This window comes from Psammomys obesus, unplaced genomic scaffold, assembly GCF_907164565.1.
Source record: "Psammomys obesus unplaced genomic scaffold, mPsaObe1.curated_primary_1811, whole genome shotgun sequence".
Lineage (NCBI taxonomy): Eukaryota > Metazoa > Chordata > Mammalia > Rodentia > Muridae > Psammomys > Psammomys obesus.
This window is the reverse complement of record NW_026592890.1, coordinates 23794227-23816313: the sequence shown is the minus strand read 5'-3', so window position 1 is coordinate 23816313 and position 22087 is coordinate 23794227. Positions and strand designations below refer to the sequence as shown.

At 46.4% G+C, this 22087-nt stretch overlaps 1 protein-coding gene across 1 annotated transcript in view; it reads right to left on the bottom strand.

Annotated features, from left to right (window-relative positions):
• The window catches only part of Armc2 (armadillo repeat containing 2), a 107316-nt gene that overhangs the window by 77017 nt on the left and 8212 nt on the right, over positions 1-22087 (bottom strand). The window contains exons 3-5 of the mRNA XM_055616019.1: positions 20995-21067; positions 10222-10393; positions 2821-3022 (exon numbers count right to left, since the gene is read on the bottom strand). Coding sequence (XP_055471994.1) covers positions 2821-3022; positions 10222-10393; positions 20995-21067 — 447 coding nt within the window. The remainder of the gene's footprint in view (positions 1-2820; positions 3023-10221; positions 10394-20994; positions 21068-22087) is intronic.

Sequence of the window (22087 nt, the reverse complement as noted above, 5' to 3'; positions counted from 1 at the left end):
TATAGACTATGAAACAGAGCCTGTGGGAATGTTGTGTGACTTGCCAAGGGCGTACAACTAAACCAAGAGTCAGGGAGACTCTGGAACCTGAGTCCAGAGATTCCGGCTCCCGGGGACCAGTCCACACAGTTCCCATAATCCACTCCCAGGTAATGACACTGATTACGACACCTGCACTCCCCAGCCCTCATTTCCAAACCACGACAATCTGAACAGCATTACAAGGCCCTAAGAAGTACTTACACATTTACAGAAAGGGGTTTGGATAAAGCAGTGGGTGGAGACAGGCCCCCACATTTTTACAAAATGCCAGCTCTGCTGTTTCCTATCCATGTGGCAATAAGGTAGGAAATAATGGAGTGTGGGTGAGGAACAGGCCTTCTAAACCTCTATGGCTTTCTAATGGACACATGGAGATCACAGTAACTAGTACACACACACACACACACACACACACACACACACGCACGCACACACACACACACACACAGGCTCCCTGAGTGATTGGGAGCAGCTTCTCTCTCAGGGTTCCACCGCTTCATTTCCAACGCTACCTTGCTTAAGCAAATATTCTTTTTCCATAACAAGCATCAAAGTTAAACTCTAGGACATCTCAAATGTCAGAATTGCCCATATTTTAGATTAAAGGTGTGTAATCCAGGTTTACTGAGACAAACAATTCTTTCCTCTTCCGAGCCAGAGAAGCCGAGAGGTCCTCACTTGGGGAGTAACTGGTCCTTCCTTTTCTCTGTCCCGTCCATCTGCTTACTCTCCTCTTCCTCGGTCCACACTCAACTCCGCCCCTTGTCTACTGTCTCCTACCAGCACACCTCACTAACAAGAATCTTAATTTTTTTCACTTTACAGTCTCAGGATTAAGATGAAAAAAATTAAAAAATAAACAAACTACAACGAAGACAACAACAACAAAAACCCTTGCTAACTGAGGGGAGGGTGCACCCAGCAAACATGGGAATACTCCACTGTTTAGTGAAGGCCATTTCTTGGAATTACAGTCACTTAAATGTTTACAAGAAACAATTATTGAGTGTCCCTGACTGATCCACAAATGTAATTAATGAGAGAATTGCTAAGAGTTTCCATTTTCTCGTTTGTTTTAATCCCACCACATAAACTTTTCTGTTGGCATGTCTTCAGAAAATTCCACCCAGTGCTGGAAGGGGGCAGAGCTCAGAACTATTGCTGAGAGCAAACTCCGAACTCCGCACAGCCATCCCATGAGACAAAAGGAAAATAATTAGAGATGCTGCCAAAGCGTGGGTATTTTGAACAGGCAGGAGGAAGCGCCTGTCCGGCCCCTAATGGGTTGGTTTGTCCTTTGCTGTCCGTGGGATAAAGTATGTCACTAAAATGCCCCTGCTGTCCCAGAAAGACAGAGGCATAATGAACCCTGGCATGTCTGATTGTTTCACAACATCTGAAGTTTCACGGAAATAAACAAACAAATGGATTCGATCTTGTCTGTTTGTGGATGGGTGAAGCGGGATAAATGATCTCTTTTTGTGTGGGGCACAAGCCCTGCTGCCTTTCATGCTGGGGCCATGGGCTCCGCAGCCTGAATCTCGCTCACCAACAGGAAAAAGGCTGTCTGTTAGGGCCTGTCTGATGTCTTGTGTTCTGACTCCAGGAGTCCTAATTTGACGTTGTTCTCCTCCACTTAAGGAGCTATGTCATCTTTCCCTTAATTTGAAAAATGTTCTGCATGCAAAGCAACACCACGAGGGCTTCTAGGTTGCCTAATATAAATTCTCCGTGTGACACTCTTTAGGCTGTGTCAGCAGACAAGGTCAGTTCAACTAAAGGAACAGGCTGCCAGTGGCCACTCCGGGGGTGGGGGTGGGGAGAGGGGGGGGGGGGGGGGGGGGGGGTTCAGTGGTCCATGCAGAAGAGCCAATGTCAGATCCAAAATCTAAGATGAGAGCAACAAGGGTCCTAAAATGGCCTGTGGAATTTAATCTTGTTAAACAAATTTGAACTGGGCAGTTATCCATGATGACCCAATGGAAAGTTCTAGAAAAAGAGAGAGAGGGAGAGAGAGAAAGAGATCTTTAACTGAGTGACCCTGCTTATCTTAACACCGTGACTATTCTCTCATACTCTGACCTCTAGGTTTAAGGTTTTAGGAAAGCACCAGGTTGAGCATGAGCATGGTCCCCACACAGTATCCTGTTTTCTCCATAAACCCTCAGCATGGTAAGAACATGCTTCCAGGAAGTTCCATATAAGAAAAATGATGCATAAAATCATTCCCAGCCATTCATGTATGAGGGCAAACCAACCCCATGGGAGGCTCCTGTTTTAGCTACTAGTTAGCACCATAAATATTTAAACCAAATTTCTACTGGAGAATAACACAGTGTCCACTCTTGGGAAGTGTGTAACTGTGGACTAGAGCAGAAGGAAGATCATGGGAGATGCCAAGCTGAACAAGAACCCCAAATAATACACACACAGAGGGCTTCCTCGTCAGTCACTCAGGGCCTCTTTGAGACCATCCCTCTTCACCTTTATCTGTAGCCCTATGATGCATTATTTTGGCTTTTACCCATAGCAGGGTTTCTAAAGACAAAACAGGGAAAAAGCCAACCCTTTTCAACCATAAGGAGAGAGAGAGGAAAACAAAACAAAACAAAACAAAACAAAAAACCAACCCTCTCCTATTAGGCACTAACTTACAAACGTGCTTATTTAACAGGGAGAGAGCAAAGCAATCTTCTACGGAAGACAGACAGCCACCGGTGAGTGACAACAAAAAATGGGTCACTGATGACCCAAAAATCCACAACAAAGAATACTGACCCTTCGTTTCGGAGATGAGACAGCGGGGATGTTTCCATGAACATGACTTGCTCTTTGGTTTCTCTGAAGCCTTGGTCAAAGGGAAGCTGGACTGGGTGACGCTGTGAGTGGGCGGTGGCATTTGGTGCTGTTAAAGCCCCGTTTGTTTTTGCTGTCGAGCCCCCCTCGGTAACAGTTTCTTTGGATTCCACCATGGTCTCTGCTGAAAGAGCAAGGAAATGTTTTCTCAGCACATTTCTTACTTTCATTGTTTTGTTTGCAGTCTATAGCTTTACATAAAAGTCACCCACTGCTTGTAATCAAGTCTGGAGCTTTTATGGCCAAAGCTTCTCTGTACATAATAAAACTCTACTACAATTTCAGGGTTGGCACCATCATTTCTGAGGATAAAAAAATGAATAGCATATTAACTATTGGAGTTTACCTGGAGGAAAACACAGGGACTTAAGTTTATAAACTACCTATCCCTCTTAAATACTCCTGGGCCCCATAACGATGTTTCTTCTTAAACATAATGTTAGCATTTTTCCCTTTCAAAATAATTTGTGGCTGAATATGACAGCAGAAATCTGTCATCCCAGCCAATTGGGAGGGAGAGGAGAAGGTTAAAGAGTTCAGGGTTAGCCTTTACTGCAGAGCAAGTTCTAGGCCAGTCTGAGATACATGAGATTTAGTGATGTGTGTGTGTGTATGTGTGTGTATGTATATATGTGTGTGTATATATATATATATATATATATATACACATATCACTAAATATACATATATATTGTATGTATACAAATATACATATATGTATATATGTTAATTTATAGAGTGTCAAGTACAAGTACATAGGTCTTTTTATAAATAGTATACAATCGCAATTAAAGTACACAATGTGTTTTAATACATGCAAACAGAAATCGGAAGAAGAAAAGTGGAGAAGGGGATTGAGAAGAAGACAGAGAGCAATTTTAATGGGTAGAGGCCGTTAGAGCAAGGAAGGGGGACACTTGATGCTGTGAGAGAAGGTGATAGCGCTCAGAGCAGGGCAACCAGTTGGTGCAAAGGCTCTGAGGTAGCAGGGAGCCTAGGGTGCTGGAGGAAGACCTGGAGAGACGTCCTGGAGGAGGAGAGGGGCTCCTGGTCCCAGGGTCCCAGAGCAGTAACACTGTGACCCATTACCATGGCTTCCTCAAAGAGGGGTGGGCAGGTTGGCAGGATCCCAGCCCACCTTCGAGATGGAACTCGTGCCGAGTTTAGGCGTGCGGACTCTTCTACTGAAAATGCAACTTCTCTTTCAGCAAAGGGACACCAGGGTGGCCTGTCATCCGCTGGCCACTAGCCCAGTGTGCCCCAAAAGGGAAGAGAGGCTAAATCTCCCTAGTATAGATGGGGGTTGAGATGAAGCGAGCTTTGTGTGGAAAAACACTTTCAAATTTTTTTCCGTACTCATTTAGAAACTAGCAAAAGAGAAGCCAAGGAAGACAAGGACCCTTTCTACCTGCCCGTCCTAACACCCCCCTTCTCCCCCTTTCAAAACACCGCACTCTGCCGTGGGAAGGAACCCAGCCCGGTGGAGCTAGCCCGGTAGTGGTGGCACACACCTTTAATCTCAGCACTTGTGGGCTCTCTGAGTTTGAGGCCAGCCTGGACTATAAAGCAAGTTCCAAGGCTACACAGAGAAACCCTGTCTTGAAAAGAAAAATTGGTCGCGATGAGAAAATGAAGAACCGGAAGGGGTGATGGAAAGTGACCTAAGGGCATCAAAACAAGATGGAGCCTCCAGGTCACCAGCACATCTGCCTGGCTTGGGGCTTTTGCTTTTGTGTGTTTTGTGTGTTTGGGTAAGAGCTTCGGCTTAAGTTCCATCAGACTCCATTCAAGGGCAACCACCCGAGTATCAGCTCTGAAATGGGTTCACAGTGCTTGACTTTCTCACTTTCCCCAGCCATCCCCATATCTGGGGCACGCAGTAAGAGTTAACTGATGGGACCTAGAGCAGCGACTGGTACGACGTAAGAACTTGGCCTTATCACTGGAGTGTCATTATCACTGGAGCCCAAGAACCCTGAGCTCTGGCCTGTGCCTGTGTACCACACCACCTTAAACAGCTACCTATCAACTGTTCTCAGCTCCTTTACGAAGCACATGCTGCTTTAGGTTATAGCGCATGACAGTCTCTCACTCTGGTTTTAGTATTTCCTTTGCTCACTCACCCTATATGTACTTAAGAAACCTGTCATTGTTCCCACAAAGGAGAGCTGGGCTGACGCTCTGACTCCAGATGGAGAGCCACGAGCTGAGCACAGCCGGTCACAGTGGCACACACGTGTAATCTCAGCCCTTTGGAGGCGAAGGCTGGGGGACTGCTCAAAGTTCAAGGCTAGCATGGGCTACAGTGCCCATCTCAGAAAACAAACAAGCAGGACTGGACAGGTGGCACAGCGGTTACCAGCACTGACTGCTCTTCCAGAGGGCCTGGTTTCCAGCACCCACATGGGGGCTCACAGCTATCTGTAACTCCAGTTCCAGGGGCCCAGACACTCTCTTCTGGCCTCCAGAGATACTAGGCACATATACAGGCAAAAATATCCATAAAAACAAAATAATATATATTTACAAAAACAAACCCAAACTTGGAAAACAGACAGGCAAACGACCAACCAAAAGCCCCTAAGCACATATGACTCTCAGTATCCCCTGAAACACATGTGGACATCTGTAAACTCCTCTGTAGACCATGGATAAACCTCAAGAGGAGACAGGCACCTCCCTCCAGTGTTATGACACCGGAACAGCTCTGCCTCAGGCACCCTTTGCACAACTACAGAGCACAAGCAACATGGAAAAGCAAGTTGCCAACAGTAGCTGCTTGATCTAGTAAGGGAGACACAGAGGCAGATGTGCTGGAATAAACATAGTCCAGCGTTCTGGACAGGTAGCGAGGTGACAGAGAATGAAGCAGAGGCTGGGAGTGGATCTGGGCATAATGCAGAGAGGAGATGTGGTCTCAGAGGCATCCGTAAGAAACAAACAACTTTTACAAACAGGAACATAAGCCAGCATCCAGCGCGCATGACCTGTGTAGGGCAGATGGACGCCCTGCTCCGTTTAACCTTCTGGCTAAAAGCTGAAAATGTTGGTTTTTAAACAAAGTTCTCCAGATCTGTCTTTTGCACTGAACCCAGCAAATAATACTGCTTGTGGCTTGAGCCAGCTGGGAGTGTGGGGACTGAAGTGGGCTTCCTGGGGGTGCACTGTTAGGGTCTGAATGGGAAATGTCCAGCAGGGGTTCCCGTGTCTGAACACTTGGTTCCCAGATGGTGGCACTGTTTTGGGAGGTTGGGGAACGTTTAGTGGGCGGGGCCTCGATGGGAGGAGAAGGCTGCCAGGGAACAGGCTTTAAGATTTACCTCCCAGGGCCTGTGTCCCGCATCTTCTCTGCTGAGATATGAACAACGAGCCTCATGCTCCTGCCGCCACTGATAAAGCTGGCCCAGCCACCACACCTTTCCTGCTGGGACGCAGGAGGAGAGGCTGGACAGGGGCCTGGTACGTTATCAGGCTAGGGCTAGATGACAGATGTGCTTGTAAGGAAATTGGGACTTCATCCCTTTTGGGCAGGAGCCAGAAAATCTGCCTGGCCTCATGTTTTATAATAACCTGCAGAATAAAAATGGCCTTTTATAATTTTGAGTGGCTGGGCTGGAGTGGGGGTAGAGGGAATTAAAGTGAATGACAATATATCAGGACAAATGAAAATCATATAAAGTTCAAATTTCAGTGGCCATAAGTGAGCAATGGCTACTTCCATACCGTAATGGTACAGTTGAATATACTGGACAGAGATGGAATGGCCTGCAGGGCCTAAAATATTTGCTGTTCAGACTTTACATAAAGTTTTCTGCCTTTTAAAGGTTCCTGAGAGACTCCACGGCCAGGTCAATTGGGGAAACGCAAGCTGAACGAACACTGTAAAGCCTTCGGTCTTGAATGGCTTTCTTGCCCCTCTGTGGCTTGATCCTGAGTCCAGGCCCCCACAGGGCCAGGAATGAGCAGTGCTGCCCTGACTTGCCTGAACTCTAGACCTATTCCCAAGGGACAGCTACTAGCATTTTGCCAACAGCATCCTCTGGAAATTTCTGGAACTCATCATTCTTAGAGGCACCGAAGGATTTTGCACAAGGCGGCTGATGTTATCTGATGGCTTTCCTTGTGGACCTCTTAATGCTTTATGGGACCTGGAATGCCAACATTTCTCATGGTCCTCTGATAGAAAGGGGTAGGGTGTCTGCTAACAGCACCAGCGGCTAGGAGCCCGGCATCTCTAGACTCAGCTGGCAGCTCCCAAGGTCTTGTGTTGAAACCCTGCAAACCCCCTCCCCCCCCCCAAGGGCTGAGGACACGTCTAAAGGGAGCAAGGCAGGGATGAGGCAAGATGTGGTAAAGGCGCTGGGAGTGGCAGGAGAGGAGAACACAGACTCATCCATCTTTAGGAAGCCTCAGAGGGCTTCGTGATGGAAAACGTGACAGGGACTGAGGTACAGTGGCGTCTGCCCTGAGGCCTCTGCTTTGTATAACTGGGGAGGTGTTAGCTGTTGGTTCAAACCTGCCCCCAGGACTGAGCTTTGGGACTGCCTGAGCCTAGGGGCAGCCTCTGCCCCTTCCCATTCTCAACCCAAGAATTCCAAATCTGATACCACACCCAAGCCCCACCCACCCACGGGTGTCAGCTACAAATGACTTCATGCCCAGGGAGCGGCTCACCCTGGGTCTCCAGGCTTGGATGGCTTTGGGGCCTCAGTGACCCAACAAAGCAACTTTTCTAGACAATGGAGAATATATATAGCACCTGCATGACTGACAGGGATCCCAGGGTGGGGCCCATCCATTATTTTTTTTTAATTGATGTGCCTTTTGAAATGACAATGGCTTTTTACTGTCATTATTTCCTGAGTATAGACACAGAAGTCGGAGAGATGGGCACCTGCCAACCAGAGTGGATAAAGTCCCACCCCAGTGGGATAGGAGGCCCTGGCTTCCAGCCAGGAACTGGAGGTGCTGTGGCCTTCAAGCCAGGGCCCGGGTGCACAGAAGGGAGGGGGAAGGCTTCTCTCCCTGGTCACCCTCACATCAAGAGGAACAAGTAAGCAAGCCGTACAGTTCAGTGAGCTCGGGTGTAGGCGAGTTCACTCGTGAGAGACCTTGGGTTCCATCTTCCCTTCTCATCTTGGCAAGATATTTCCTTCTGGAGTTACCAACCCTTCTGGTCTGACTGGCCTGACATCAGATCCAAGAGGTAGGACGAGGGAAAGGTTCCCCAGGAAGACGATATTTGGGGGATCATCTCTATACTTTAAAGTTCCCTGGGTGAGGCTCTCGTGCAGCTAAAACTGAGATCTGCTCTTCAACTAAAACTGGAAGCCGTGTTCTCACTGCCTTGGCTGTTGTCCTGGCCATGCATGATGGGCCTCAGAATCAAGTCATAACTACTTGTCCAAGTTCCCAGGACATGTTCCCTGCACAGCCCGAAGCCCCAGCTCCATCCCCCTCTCAATGGCTAAGCCATCCTCTGCCCCTGAGCTTACTCCTAGGCCTTTCTGCCTGCCTCTCCTTTTGACATAGACACTCTGACTGAAGGTTGTCCGTGGCTGCCTCAGTCTCATTAGGGAACACATCGGCTCATATGTCACCTCTTCCAGGTACCTCAACAAGGCCACAAGCCAAAGGAAATTGTAGTCACTCGATACCCTGCTATCTACTTTATCTTCCCCACGGCCTCGTGAGAACGCCTTAGCCTCACTCATTGTTCTGACATCACTTCTCTACCATCCCTCCCTGAAGATTCTCGGAGGACAGGACTCTGCTGGTCTAGGATGGCAGCCTGCACTAAGGAAGGTGTTCAACAAACAGCAGAGTGAGTGACTGTATTGGAAGAGAGTCAAAGGGGGACCTCAAACTGCCTGACCCGATTTGTTAGAGCATGGTGGTAAGCTGCACAACACCCCCGCTTCCTCACAGACCCCGCCTCTTCCTCTATGATGATGACCTCATGGGGACATGGGATACACGAGAGCCACTGATCCTACCCCGGGCTATGTGGACACCACTGAGCTCGGCTGTGTAGGAGATTGGTACCACCCCATCTGATTTTTTTTTTTACAAGACGACATAAATTTGCTGCCTTCCAAGTGTCAGCTGCGATCTAAACCAAAAAGTTTTCTAGTCAGGCAAGCAGTGTGCTCAGATGGTGGATGGCGGCGTGCCGCCCAGGTGGGTGCTTTAGGCCACCTGCGTCACAATGCTCCGACCCCTCCTCAATGATTCCTAGTGAGGGTGGCCCAGTTCAGTCAGCTGCCACTACAGCAGCCTTCCCCGCCGCTGACTGCAACAGTAAGAGACCAGCTTGCAGGCCAGCAGCGGCATGCTCGGCAGCTCAAGTCCTGGGCCGCAGAACCTACCCAGCACGCTGTGGATCCTGACATTTCCCACTGCCTGTGCTCTGCTTCCTCTCTCTCTTTTTTTTTTTTTCAATGTTAGGGTCACCCTCTACACTTCTTACCATCCCCCCAATCAGTCCTTCTGTCCCTGCACCTGGGAGCCTGAAGTTCGTCCATCCACCTGATATACTCCTTACAAGGCGATGCCTTTAGCCTCCGCTGTGGGTCCAGGCACACGGCCAGCACTTGTACAGCACGAACAAAAGCCCTGTTCAGCTTAGGCTCACGTGTTTGCAAGGTCAGCAAGCCGTTAAAGCTGGATTGGCTGTGTTAGGAGACTCACAGTTCTCCTTGATTTCCTTAAAGTATTTTTTGTTTTTGTTTGTTTATTGCATGTGTGCACACTCAAGGAGCCGAGGCCCAGGTGTGGAGGTCAGAGGACGGCTGAGGTCAGGAGTCGGTTCTTTCCCTCCACCACTTGGGCTCCTGGGACAGGCTCAAGTTGTCAGGCTTGGTGGGAGACGCCCTCACGCGCTGAGCCACCGCAGTGGTCCAGTTCTCCTTGATTTCTAGTGAAACTAACAACTTTTCAAACTCTAGCTTAAAAGTTATCTCCTTCAGACATGTGAGCCATCCATTTGAACACACCCTAACATTCTTTTCTTACAGAGTAAATTTTTTCAATTGGTATTTAGATGCTGTATAAATAACTGGAAAGGAATATATAAACAATTTTCTTCGCTACTGTTTGGCCAAGATTAACAAGGTCTCAGCTCATGTAACAACCATCTAGGGGCAGAAAAAATTACATTACAAACAGCTTTTGTATGCAAATTCAAGCAATGTGCCTGTTTGGGTCTGCACGGTCTCTCTCTTTCTCTCTGTCTCAGTCTGTCTGTTTGTCTCTGTCTCTGTCTCTCTCTCTGTCACACACACACACACACACACACACACACACACACACACACAGCCTTACAATGAGCAGCAGGAAGGGATCTGTCAGGCAAGAGAGCTCCCTGGGGCGCGGCCCTGTGGAAGCGCGCACGGGCGCCGCTTATTCTTCTTATCTTTGCTGGGTCCAGTGGAGGGTTAGGGAAGGACAGGCAGGCATCCTCCTCTGTGGTAGGAGATGCTGGAGCTTTGGGTTTCTGCAAAGAGATGTGAATGATTGATATGAGTCTGTGTCTCAAAGAAGGCTGGCCACCTCCATCCCGCACCTGACTGACTTCGCTGTAGCCTCTGGGTCTACCGTCCCATGTTGTTGAGTGGGCCACTAACTAAACATCATATGTGCGCACGCACACATATACACACCCACATATGTACACGCGCACACATATACACACCCACATACACAAGCACACATGTATATATACACACATACATGCACACATACATACACCCACATACACTGTATAGACACACATACATGTCCTCCTACACATGACACACACACACGTGCAGAATACACACATGCATATACATAAACATACACACACATAACACATGCACACACATACACACATGCACATAATATGCGCACGTACACACATGTACAAACACAAACATATGCATGCACATACAAATGCACACACAAACATGTAGACATGCAGATATGCACATACATGCAGATATGTATACATGCATGCACACATAAACACATGCACACAGATACATATACATAGACACAGACATATACAAACATACATATACATACACATATACACAAGACACATACACAGGAGAATTTCAAGTTTGGAGGCAGCCTGGACCTCAGAGAAAGACTGTCTCATAAAACAAAACAAAATCTGGATGGTGCACGCCTTTAATCCCATCACTCAGCAGGCAGAGGCAGATGGAGCTCTGTGGGTTTGAGGCCAGGCAAGTTCCAGGGCAGCCAGGACCACATAGAAAAACCCTGTCTCAGAAAAAGAAAAAAGAAAGGAAGGAAGAAACAAAGGAAGAAAGAAAAGGAAAGGAAAGAACAAAAGAAAGAAAAGGAAAGAAAAATAGAAAAGGAAAGGAGGGAAGGAAAGAAAGAAAGAGTGAGAGAGAAAGTGAAGGAAAAAAGAAAGAAACACATTTATCGGGCACTGGAGTGTACTGTAAGCACCTGCGCACATCGTGAACTCCACAACAGCATTTTGTAAGGGTACATACACTTTAGAGTCATTCACATTAGAGAACGACAACAACAAAGCATAAACCCAAGAAGTTATATTATACTTATTATATTAAAATGTTTGTTTTTATAGCTCAAGAATTCTGTTGTAAATTCCCTTCAACAATACTGGCAAAATTCCAATACCTTTAAGGAATTTTGCGTGTGTGTATGTGTGTGTGTGTGTGTGTGTGTGTGTGTGTGTGTCATGAGGACACTCGCTCATGAGGGCACATGTGGGGCCCAGAAATTGATCTCAAGATGTCTCCCTCAGTCAGTTCTCAGTTTGGCTGGGCTGGCTGGCCAGTGAGCCCTGGAGCAACATCTACCCCACAATGTGTCTGCCCCACAATGCAGGGGCCACAAGCAGGGGTCACCAAGCCTGGCTTTAAATGGGTGCTAGAGAGCTGAGCTCCAGCCTTCATGCTTGAGTGACAGTGTTTTACCCCCTGAACCAAGTTCCGCAGCCCTTTTAAGTTTCATTTTGTTTTATTTTTTGAGACATCATTTCACAAACTATCCTTCTGCCTCCACGGGCCAAGCTGGGATTACAGGCATGACCCACATTGTCTACCTCTTTTGCAAGACCTTTAAGATATGCCTTATGCCTTTACCAGGGCTCAGTGCTTAATAGCACTGGCTGTTCTTCCAGAGGACCGGGGTTCAATTCCCAGCACCCACATGACAGCTCACAGCTGTCTGCGACTCCAGGGCTCTGACACCCTCACACAGACATACAGGCAGGCAAAATACCAATGCACATAAAATAAAAATAAGATAAATAATAAAGAAAATCCCTTTGCCACATTGCCGGATAGCCTGTGGCCTAACCACCCTATGGCTGTGGCCTCCATCCAAGGCCAGAAGCTCCCAGTGACAGAAGGACTTGGTCACCCTGCTGTTCCTGCTTCCGATGCTATCTGTCTAGGAATGCAGCAGCCCTGGAGCAGGAAGTGATCCTGAAGCGCCAGTCAGACAGACTTAAGGAAAACGTCTGAAAGTCACTTCTGCAATACTCGAAAGAGTGACTCAGTCTATCCAACAAGTTACTAGCGAAGCCTTTGAATATCCATCCAGTGGGGAACCCATCTCGGATAACTTGGGAAACAGTGGGTGGGGCCCTCACTGCTTTCTGCACACACCCTCCCAAATGCTCATAAGCATCTAAATTAGAGTTCTGCTGAGAACGTATTTCAAAATGATATTCTTCAAAATATTTTCTATCCTGTCTTGTCCCTTTGCATCCAGAATCCGTTTATAAATCAGAACAAAACTAAAATGAGTCTAATGACTTTAGAAAAAGAAGATATTGCCAGGCGCGGTGGTGTACCTTTGTAATCCTAGCGCTCAGAGGCCTGGTTTACAAAGTGAGTCTAAAACAGACAAGGCTACACAGAGAAACCCTGTCTAGAAAAAAAGAAAGAGAAAGAAAAGAGAAGATGTTTTAAAGACATAGAGGACAGGTAAATAAGACACTCAGCCTGGTGGACAGGGGGCGTCAGGGGACAGCGGAGTCCCTCCTGGCTTCCAGAATTGGAAGGCCATTACTCCTGCGCTTGCTTGGCTGTGATTCGGGTCCTAACTGAGGAGCTTGTTAATGCTAGCTCCCTTCCCTGCTCACACCTATTATCACAGTTGGCTCCCAGTTGCTTTCAACTCTTCCCCAGTATCAACACCACCTCAGCAGAGTAAAGACTCGGTCCTTAGGGGTCTTTTCTGCGCCAATAATACCACCTTTGTTTAGGGCACCATTCCCTTTACTTTTTAGTCTCCCTAGTTTGTATACTAACACTAAGAATGTGACTTACGCAGAAAGCTCACGGTATCAGGAGAGTAAAAAGGTTAATACAGAAAAACTAGCACTTCATTATATAATAGTGAAAGTCAAAACGTGTAAGTAGAACTCAATGCTGAAGTATGAAGTCTTCTTGTATCAAAATCCCTGTACTCTGGAGGGGCCATTAACCTTGTCTGCTGCCCTCACTGGACTGAAAAGCTCCTCCATTAGCAGGGATTCCTCTGGGCCTGTCTGTGAGGCGTATCCAAAGGAATCACCTAAGACTGGGAGACCTGTCCTGAATGTGGGTGGCTCCCCCCCACACGCTTGGGCCCAGGAAGAATAAAATAAAGAGGGGTCCCCTCTGTCTCCTGCTGGCCGTGAAGCGAATGGCTTATATTCTGTCTCAGCTGGCCCAGGTGCAGCGTCTGAGTGACTATGACAGCTAAGTGCTCAGAAACTAAGCCAAAGGAATCTCTCTCCTCTCTCTCTCCTCCCCCTTGTTTTTTTTTTTTTTTTTTTGAGACATTGTTTCTCTGTGTAGCCTTGGCTGTCCTGGAGTCGCTCTGTAGAGCAGGTTGGCCTCAATGCAGAGAGATCCTGCCTCTGTCTCCCAGAGTGCTGGGATTATAGGCGTGTGCCGCCACCACCACCAGCAGCTTTTAATTCACCGGTTGAATTCTTCTCTCTTTAGCTGTGTTGCTCCAGGATTTTACAATGGCAACTCATAACTTATAACCCTTGAAGCTCAAACCAAGTTTAAGATGTCTGCCAAATAATGCACAGACAATAAGCAACGTGCTACACAGGTGCCTGAAATGCTATAGATGTGTGGGGGACCAAAGAAAAGAGCTCATTAAAAGGGAAAATGCATCCTCGGATACTAATTTCCTCCAAGCAGATAACCTAATTATCCCTGGCAGATGAGATAAGGGGCCACAAACAGCTCCCCAACAAAAGATATTATTTCCTAGTGCAAAATTAGTAATTGTTTATATAAATGAAAACAAGATCTTACTACTGAACTTGACGACATTATTATTCATCCCATCTGAATACATGACTCACTAGACTACTAAGACCATGAAAAGAAATACATGCAAAAATATATACGAAATGACTCTATAATTCCCTTCCTCCCTTCGTCCTACTTTCTCCCCTTTCATGGGTACATGTGTAGTGCGTATGGAGGCCAGAGGTCAAATGCTTTCTTCAACTGCATATAATCTTCTTTTAGTGTAAACAATTTATGATGCATGGATGTTTTGGCTGCATGTATGACTATGTACCACTTGTATGCTTGGTGCCCACTGGGGCCACAAGACGGTGTCAGAGCCTCTGGAACTGGAGTTACAGACTGCTGTGAGCCACCATGTGAGTGCTGGGAATTGAACTCAAGACCTCCAGAAGAGCAGCCAGTGCTCTTAACCACTGAGCCAAATCTCCAACTTCTCCTGACCTTATTTTCTCTCACTGAACTTGTAGTCTGCTGATCCAGCTAGACTGGCTAGCCAGTGAGCCAAGAGACTATCCTGTCACTACCTCCCCAGCCCAGGGGTTCTGGGTGACCATGCCTGGCTTGTTACATGGCTGATGGGGCTTGAACTCTGGTCCTTATGCTTGCATGGCGCAATTACTTTACCAGATGGGCCGTCTCCCCCCTGTCTCTTTCTCGCTCTCTCTTTTCCTCTTTCCCCTCCCTTCCTTCTCCCTTTCTTCCTCTTTATCTTCCCAGTGCTAAGGATAGAATCCTACAACCCCTGCTCAGACATAGCCCATGGTAGCTCAGGATCCAAGTGGGCTCCCTAGTAAGGGGGACAGGAATTGTTTCGGACATGAACTCATGAGCTTCCCCTCCCTCTTGAGAGAGGAGCAGCCTTACTAGGCCACAGATAAGGACATTGCAACCATCCGGAAGATACCTGATAAGCTAGGGCCAAACGGAAGGAGAGGAGGACACCCCCTCTCAGTGGACTTGGAAGGGAGCAGGGAGGAGATGAGGGAGGGAGGGGAGGATTGGGAGGGAAAGAGGGAGAGGGCTACAGCTGGGAAACAAGTGAATGTATAAAATTATTTAAAAGTAAAAAAAATTTAAAAAAAAAAAGGATAGAATCCATGGCCCCAAGAATGCTACATCAGAGCCCAGCAATTTCTTCCTGTTTAGAAAGATAGAGACAGACGGAGAGACAGATAAACAGAGACTCTTGTGGTTTGCACATCAAAATGGCTTTTATGAAGAAAACCATTATAATTTTTTTTCCTAATGAATTTCAGTGATTTTAGGAATTAGGAAAAAGCTGGGTGCCATGGCGCACGCCTGTGATCCCAGCACTTGGGGAGGCAGAGGCAGGTGGATCTCTGTGAGTGCGAGGCCAGCCTGGTCTACAGAGAAAGTCCAGGACAGCCAAGGCTACACAGAGAAACCTTGTTTCAAAATACAAACAAACAAGAGAGTAGAAATCAGAACCATTATAAATATGATTAGACTTCCCTTGAGAGCCTGACCTCTAGCAGGCTTTGCCTCGGGATTCTAAGCAGTGATGAGGCTACAGTCAAGGACACAGAGAAGGCCAGATGTCAGGAGGTTCTGGAGGATGGCACTCCACTGAGTAAGGACACACAGCCTATTTCTACTGAACTACCCAGCCAAAGAACACACACTTACCAGAGCATCTAAGGGCTCTGGCTGGCTGCTACTCAGCCATGCCTCATGGTTCCTGACCTACTTCTGCCCCGACTCCTCATATCCCCAGGCAGATGGTAGGCAGGGTCTTCTCTCCCTTTCATGGAGACTGGAAAAGGCTCAGTGTTGGCCCACCTCAGAAAGGTCTTTGTGATGCAATTTGTAAAGCATGAACACACACATGCACGCACGCACGGCACATACCCACTACAAGACCTTTGAAAATTAGAAAGCAAATCTTTTCCCTCAGTCCCCAACCTTTGAGATGTGAGAGCTGCGTGTGTGTTTTTGCCCCTGTAATTTTCTCCACAGGTACTTGGGACTCTCCTGCCACTCAAAGCACCATGACTTACTGTGAATTTCAGTAAAAACGAAAACAAAAACAAAAACAAAAATAAAAACAAAACAAAACCTGACATACCCACTGTGCTTTTCCTCATCCTGGACTGTGTCTATCTCAAGGCACATGAGCCCTGTCTTTTAAAAATATACTAAGTTTTGTTTCCCTTGACCAATACATGGAGTTTGGTTCTTGCCAAACACTGAACAAATACTGAAGACAACTCTACGCTGTTAGTCAGCATGGGGGGAGGGGCAGGGGTTCCTGATGGTCTCTGATGGTGCTGCCTGTCAGTGTCTTGCTTCAGCGTTTGGAAGTCTGGCTGCCGAGTGTTAATTAGAATAAAGGGCTTTAGCTGCACTTCCATGATGTCTGGCTTTTCTCCGTGTCAATGCAAAGCTGATTAAGAATATTTGGGGCTTAAGTAACTGGTCTTCGTACATTTAGTGAAAGGAGACTGCCTGTGATGCCGTTAGGGGTACAGTTTCCTATTCGTTCCTAGGACCGTGCCCCTGCTGGTTTGAGTCACCCCGCTGTAAGGCAGCAGTTACTTCTCTGTATGTGAACTGGAAGGCCAGTTGATAGCATCGCAGAACAGAGGAAGAAAACTCTCCCCAGCTGGCCCAGGTCTCGGGGCTGTGGCTGAAGCAGGGAGCTGCTGAGAAAGGAAAACAGATGGTCCCAGGTCTCTGCACAGCAGGTAGGTGTGGCCAGTAATGGAAGGCTGCAAACAAATTACAGTGCTTTCCCTGCCTTGGAAGATTACAGGTGTTGACAGACACCCTCCTGAGCCTGTCAGGCCAGTAGCAAGGCCTGAGCAGCCAGGCCCAAGAATTCCAGCTTAGATCACCGCCAGCCCCTGGCTTCCTGGAGGGGATGGGAGGAATAGGCCAGATGAGAGAGGAGAAACAGAGCGTTCAAGGGTTTTGCTAAAGTGGTCGGGAGTTCAAGCAGCAGGCCTCTCTGACTGCTAGCTACTTCTTGAGGGAGTATTAAAAGGCAGACCGTCAATGAAAGTCTCCATAATCCAAAAAAAGATATATGTTCCTCAGCTGAGAGGTACTCCCTTCCCTCCTTCTCCCTCCTTTCTCTCTCCAGTAGTCCTGTCCATCCCCCCCCCACACCCGTCCCACCCCATGATCTCCTACCATTCTGATTCCTCAATATAAGCCTACCCTTGTTAACTGAGTGGCTCCTAAAGGAAAAGAATCCTTTATAAAAGTAATAAAGAAGAGGAAAAGGAGGCAGATGGCAGGGAGCATGAGGCCATTTCAAGATGTTCTGACGGGCAACTTCAAACTTTCATTACTGGGTTAAGCTGAAAGATGACCTTTACATAACCTAAACATTTCACATTTTTTTAAACTTAATGTGGAAATTTCTTAAGACTATTTTTCCTTTGAACATAATACTCAGGCATTCTGCGGTAGAGAAATGAAATTTCACAGACCCAGAACAGAGGCAGATACAAATGTCATGCAGTCTAACGCCTGATCCTGTAGTCCTACAATGGTGTCGGTGTAACAGGGACGGTGCTCCTTCCAGAAAAAGAGACTTCCAGGAGCAAGTATGCCCAGGCTGAGTGACTTCTTCACGTCAAATGTAACATGCCCCAGCTGCCCTCCAGGACTGCAGATGTCAGGGCTGTGTGTCATTTGCTGAGGGCCAGCAAATCACTTGCCGGGCTTTATTTTGTCTTTTGCAATATAAGAAAACTGTGGTCTTCCTCAGGGATATTCTGATCAGTATTTTAAAAATTCAGGGTGTATTTTCAGGCAACTGGAGTCATTTGAAGACGGGCTGGCGATACAGTTGAGGAATGCGGGGTTTTCTGAGTGGTGGTAGTGGTTCTGTAGTTGGGTGCATCTGCCTCTCAGATGCACCCTGGATTGTTATGAGGAAGTACCATTGTGTCTGACCCTCGCTCTCCAATAGTTCATCAAAGCAAATGAGCTCACACACACACACACACACACGCACGGAGTAATGAAAATTGAGAGGCAGCTTGACTAAGGCCCCATCTCTGTGAGAGTCTCAGGAGCTGGCAGAGGTCTATGGGGAAGGTGGCTGGAAGACAGAGGATTGGTTGTAACAACCCCAGCTCCTAAATGGTGTCAGGCATCCAGGAGAAGTTGTGTTTGCTGTTTAGACAGGATGAAGCACAGCCTCTCCAACTGGGTGGAGAAGTAAGGGTCCTCTTAAAGTAAGTTCTTATTGATACGTGTCAGGTACTTTTTAGAAACAATTGAGCTTTTTCTTTCTTAATGATGTATTTTTGAAGCACTGTCTAGGTTAAACAGGCTAGCCTCCCATGTGCTATGTAGCCCGGGCTGGTGTGAACTCAGAAGCCTCCTGCTTTTACCTCCCGAAGCCCTGGGGGTCCAGGACTGGACTGCCGCATCCCACCAGCACGGCAACAAACTGAGTGCTGGTGTACGAAGTGCTGAGCATCCCTGCCTTCTTTCTCTCCTGGCCTCTGAGAGTCAACAACCAGATTTCACCCTCTAGGACAGAGCCTGAAGAAGAGCTAGGCCCTAAAGATATGGTCTTGTGAGATGAGCCCTCGGCCACAACACAGTCCAGCCAACTGCCTTAGGGGTACAGTTGGCTAACACTGCCTATAGACCAAACCGCATCCATATGTCCAAAAATAGCACAAGGCACCAGAAGAGTCTCTGATGTGAAAGCCGAGACCAAAGCAGACCTAAACCTCCAACAGGGGCTGTATAGGGAGAGCAAAACTGAGTAGAAAATTACCAAATTATATCTAAAGTTATGCATCCAGGAAACAACAGAATACCACCTTAAAAAAAATACAAATTAAAGGTTGGGGGAATAGGAAAGCAGAAGCGAAAAGAATACAATAAGTGGATTAGAAGAATAAGGTACACAACGAAAAACAGAAGTCAGAAAACTGAAACAAAAAAAGAGAAACAGAAGGCTGAAGAGCTGGCCCAACAGATCCTACATCTGAATAACAAATTCCAAAAACAAAACAAAATCCCAATAGGTTTTGTTGGTATACATTGTATGTATGCGCGGATCATATATTCTTGAGCTCTGTTAGCATATATAACTAATTCAGTTTAATAAAAGATTTTGGGGAGGGGGCGGAAGTCATGGTTGAAATAATTAGAGGACACTTCCCAGAGCTGAAGGGCAGGAGATTTCACGTTGAAAGGGCTCTTAGGTACTCAGAGTCAGAATGAATCAGAATTAACAAAGGCTCATTACCATGACATTTCAGAACACTGGTATAGGCTACTTCCTGTCAACTCGACATAAACTGGAGTCACCAGGGAAGTGGGAATTTCTGATGGGAACCTGCCTTTGTCAGATTGGCCCACAGGCATGCCTATGAAGTAATTTTTTTAAATTAATGATTAAGGTGCCAGGGCCTAGGTGGGTAAGGCCACCTCTGGACAGGTGTGTGTGTGCTATATAAGAATGCAAGCTGAGTAGGTTGAAGAGAGTAAGACCAAAGGCACCATTCCTCAGGGTCTCTGCCTCAGCCCCTGCCTCCAGGAGCCTCCTTTGGCTTCCTGTGAAGATGTAACTTGTAAGCTAAATACACCCCCTTCTTCCCTAAACAGTACTTTATCATAGCAACAGAACAACTAGAAATAAGAGGAAAAATCCTACCAACATCCAGAAAACAAAAAACAGGAACCAAATCTCAAATAATTTACTCTCTACGTACCCGTTCTATGGGGAAACTGCTCAGTCTGATGCGGGGCCAGATGAGACAGAGAAAGGCAAAGGATGCAGGAAACAGGAAACAGCCCTCATAAAGGGAGGTGGCACCTCCTAGGATGAAGGGCAGTGAGGAAAGCTGGGCCAGGTACATGGAGCAAGTGAGTGGGTAGGACATCCAGGGGGTGGGGAGGCGGGGGGGGGGGGGCTCTCCCAGCGAGTTGACCTGATAGGGTGCCCTTGTCTCCAAACAAGGACGATTTGGATGGGTGGGGGCAGTTTGAGGTTGAAACAGAACTAATACAAAACTAAAACCACAAGACAGTTGTTATCAAAAAGGAATCAAAACCTGACGCAGGCTAGGTGAAGCAAGCACCATTAGTCCTTACCACCTCAAGGGTGGGCTGTGAACAGGGTTGATATAATCCTAACCTAAGACAGCTGGTCTAAGCCAAGTTACAGCGCAGGTATGTGGGAATGGCAGAGGGGCAAAGAGGGAGGGAGTCTGATGAATGGTGGGAAGCAGCCCCCATCTCCCAGGACATGGTCCTCCCTGGAAACCGTACATGAGAGCAGTAGACAAGGATGTGTTTAGAAGTCTAGAGTCAGTAACAAAAGAACCCCCCCCCAAAACCCACTGGGGCAAGGATAATAAAGAATAGAGAAGTAAAAAATTCACTTTTTACTAATTTTTGTTTGAGATTTTTGGTAATAAATCTCCATCTCTCTCTTACTATATATAAAAATTTATACATATAATTTATATATGTATGGGTATCTATATGGCTATATAAAGTACATACATAAAAATATAAATATATAATTTGTTACAAATAATTGTCAAACAAAAATAATATAATAACTTTTAAACAAATATGTTATGAAATTTTGTTTAGTAAATTACTCTAAATCTTCATTATAAAATTACAAAAAGCTACAGAAGCATTATATTTTTTAAAAATGTAAAGGCAACGGCTCTCATATAAAATGACTAGTAGACTTGGGCCTATGTGATAATCTCCTTAGCAGTGCTGACTCGTAGTATTTGGGGGTCAGATTCATGTCATAATGCTGGCAGTGACAGAAAGTACTCACCATCTCAAGCGGCCTGAGACGAGTGCCAGAGATAGGCTTGGAATCGGTCGACTCAAAGCTGGATGCGTGAAGGCTGGGAGAGGAGAACGGTGTAGAGGGTTAGCTTGTGAGGGACTTCTGTTTCTAGTATATACCAGTAAATACTAGCTGCAAAAACAGGTCAAGGCTTTCAGTACATAAGCACTGAGAAAGGGCAACTTAACGCAGTCATAACACTCAAAACTGTTGACGGTTTTCCCATTGCTTTTAAAGAGACTAAATATACTGAGGCAAGAACTAGATGGGGTGGCCCGTATCTGGAATCCCAGTCCTCAGAACATGGAAGCAGGATGAGGTGTTCAAGACTAGCCTGAGTTATATGAGAAGACATGGCCTTTAGTGAAAAATTTAAATGATAAACCGAAGAGGGCAGTGATATAGCGCAGCTTGTATGCTAGGCACAGAGCCTTGGGGTCAGTCTCCAGTGTGGCATAAAACTGAGGGGTATGGCAGTCACTTGTAATCCCAGCATTCAGAAGGCTGAGGCAGGAGGATCAATAGCTCAAAGTCCTTCTTGATTACACAGCAAGTTTCAGGCTAGCGGGGTTCCCTGAGACCTTGTCTAAGTACTAATAATAGCAATAATTAAAGAAGGAATGTATTTGTTAAGAAGCATTTTTGTTGTAACTTTATAAACTTGGTATGACTGTCACTATTTCATTTCAAAGTAAGTTTCTTTACCTGCCTAGAATTATCTTTAGGAATCTTGGTCAAAAGTCAAGCTTTAAAAATAAAAAGGTCTTAAAAAAATCAATTAATATAAGCCATTACATTAACAAGCTAAAAAACAACCTATGATTCTATCAATAAACATAATCTAAAAAAAAAAAAAATAGGGAAAAACAGGTAGCTTTTCTACCTTGATAAAGAATGTCTACAAACACTCCACAGCTCACAGCATGCTTTACGAGAGGAGCTTGAAGCTTTCCAAGTAAGGTCAAGGGCAAAGTGAAGATTCCCCCATTCATAGCTAATTTTCAACAGCATCCTGGAACCCACAGATAACTCGGCAAGACAAGAAAACGAAATAAAAGGCAGACTGAGAATGAAGAAA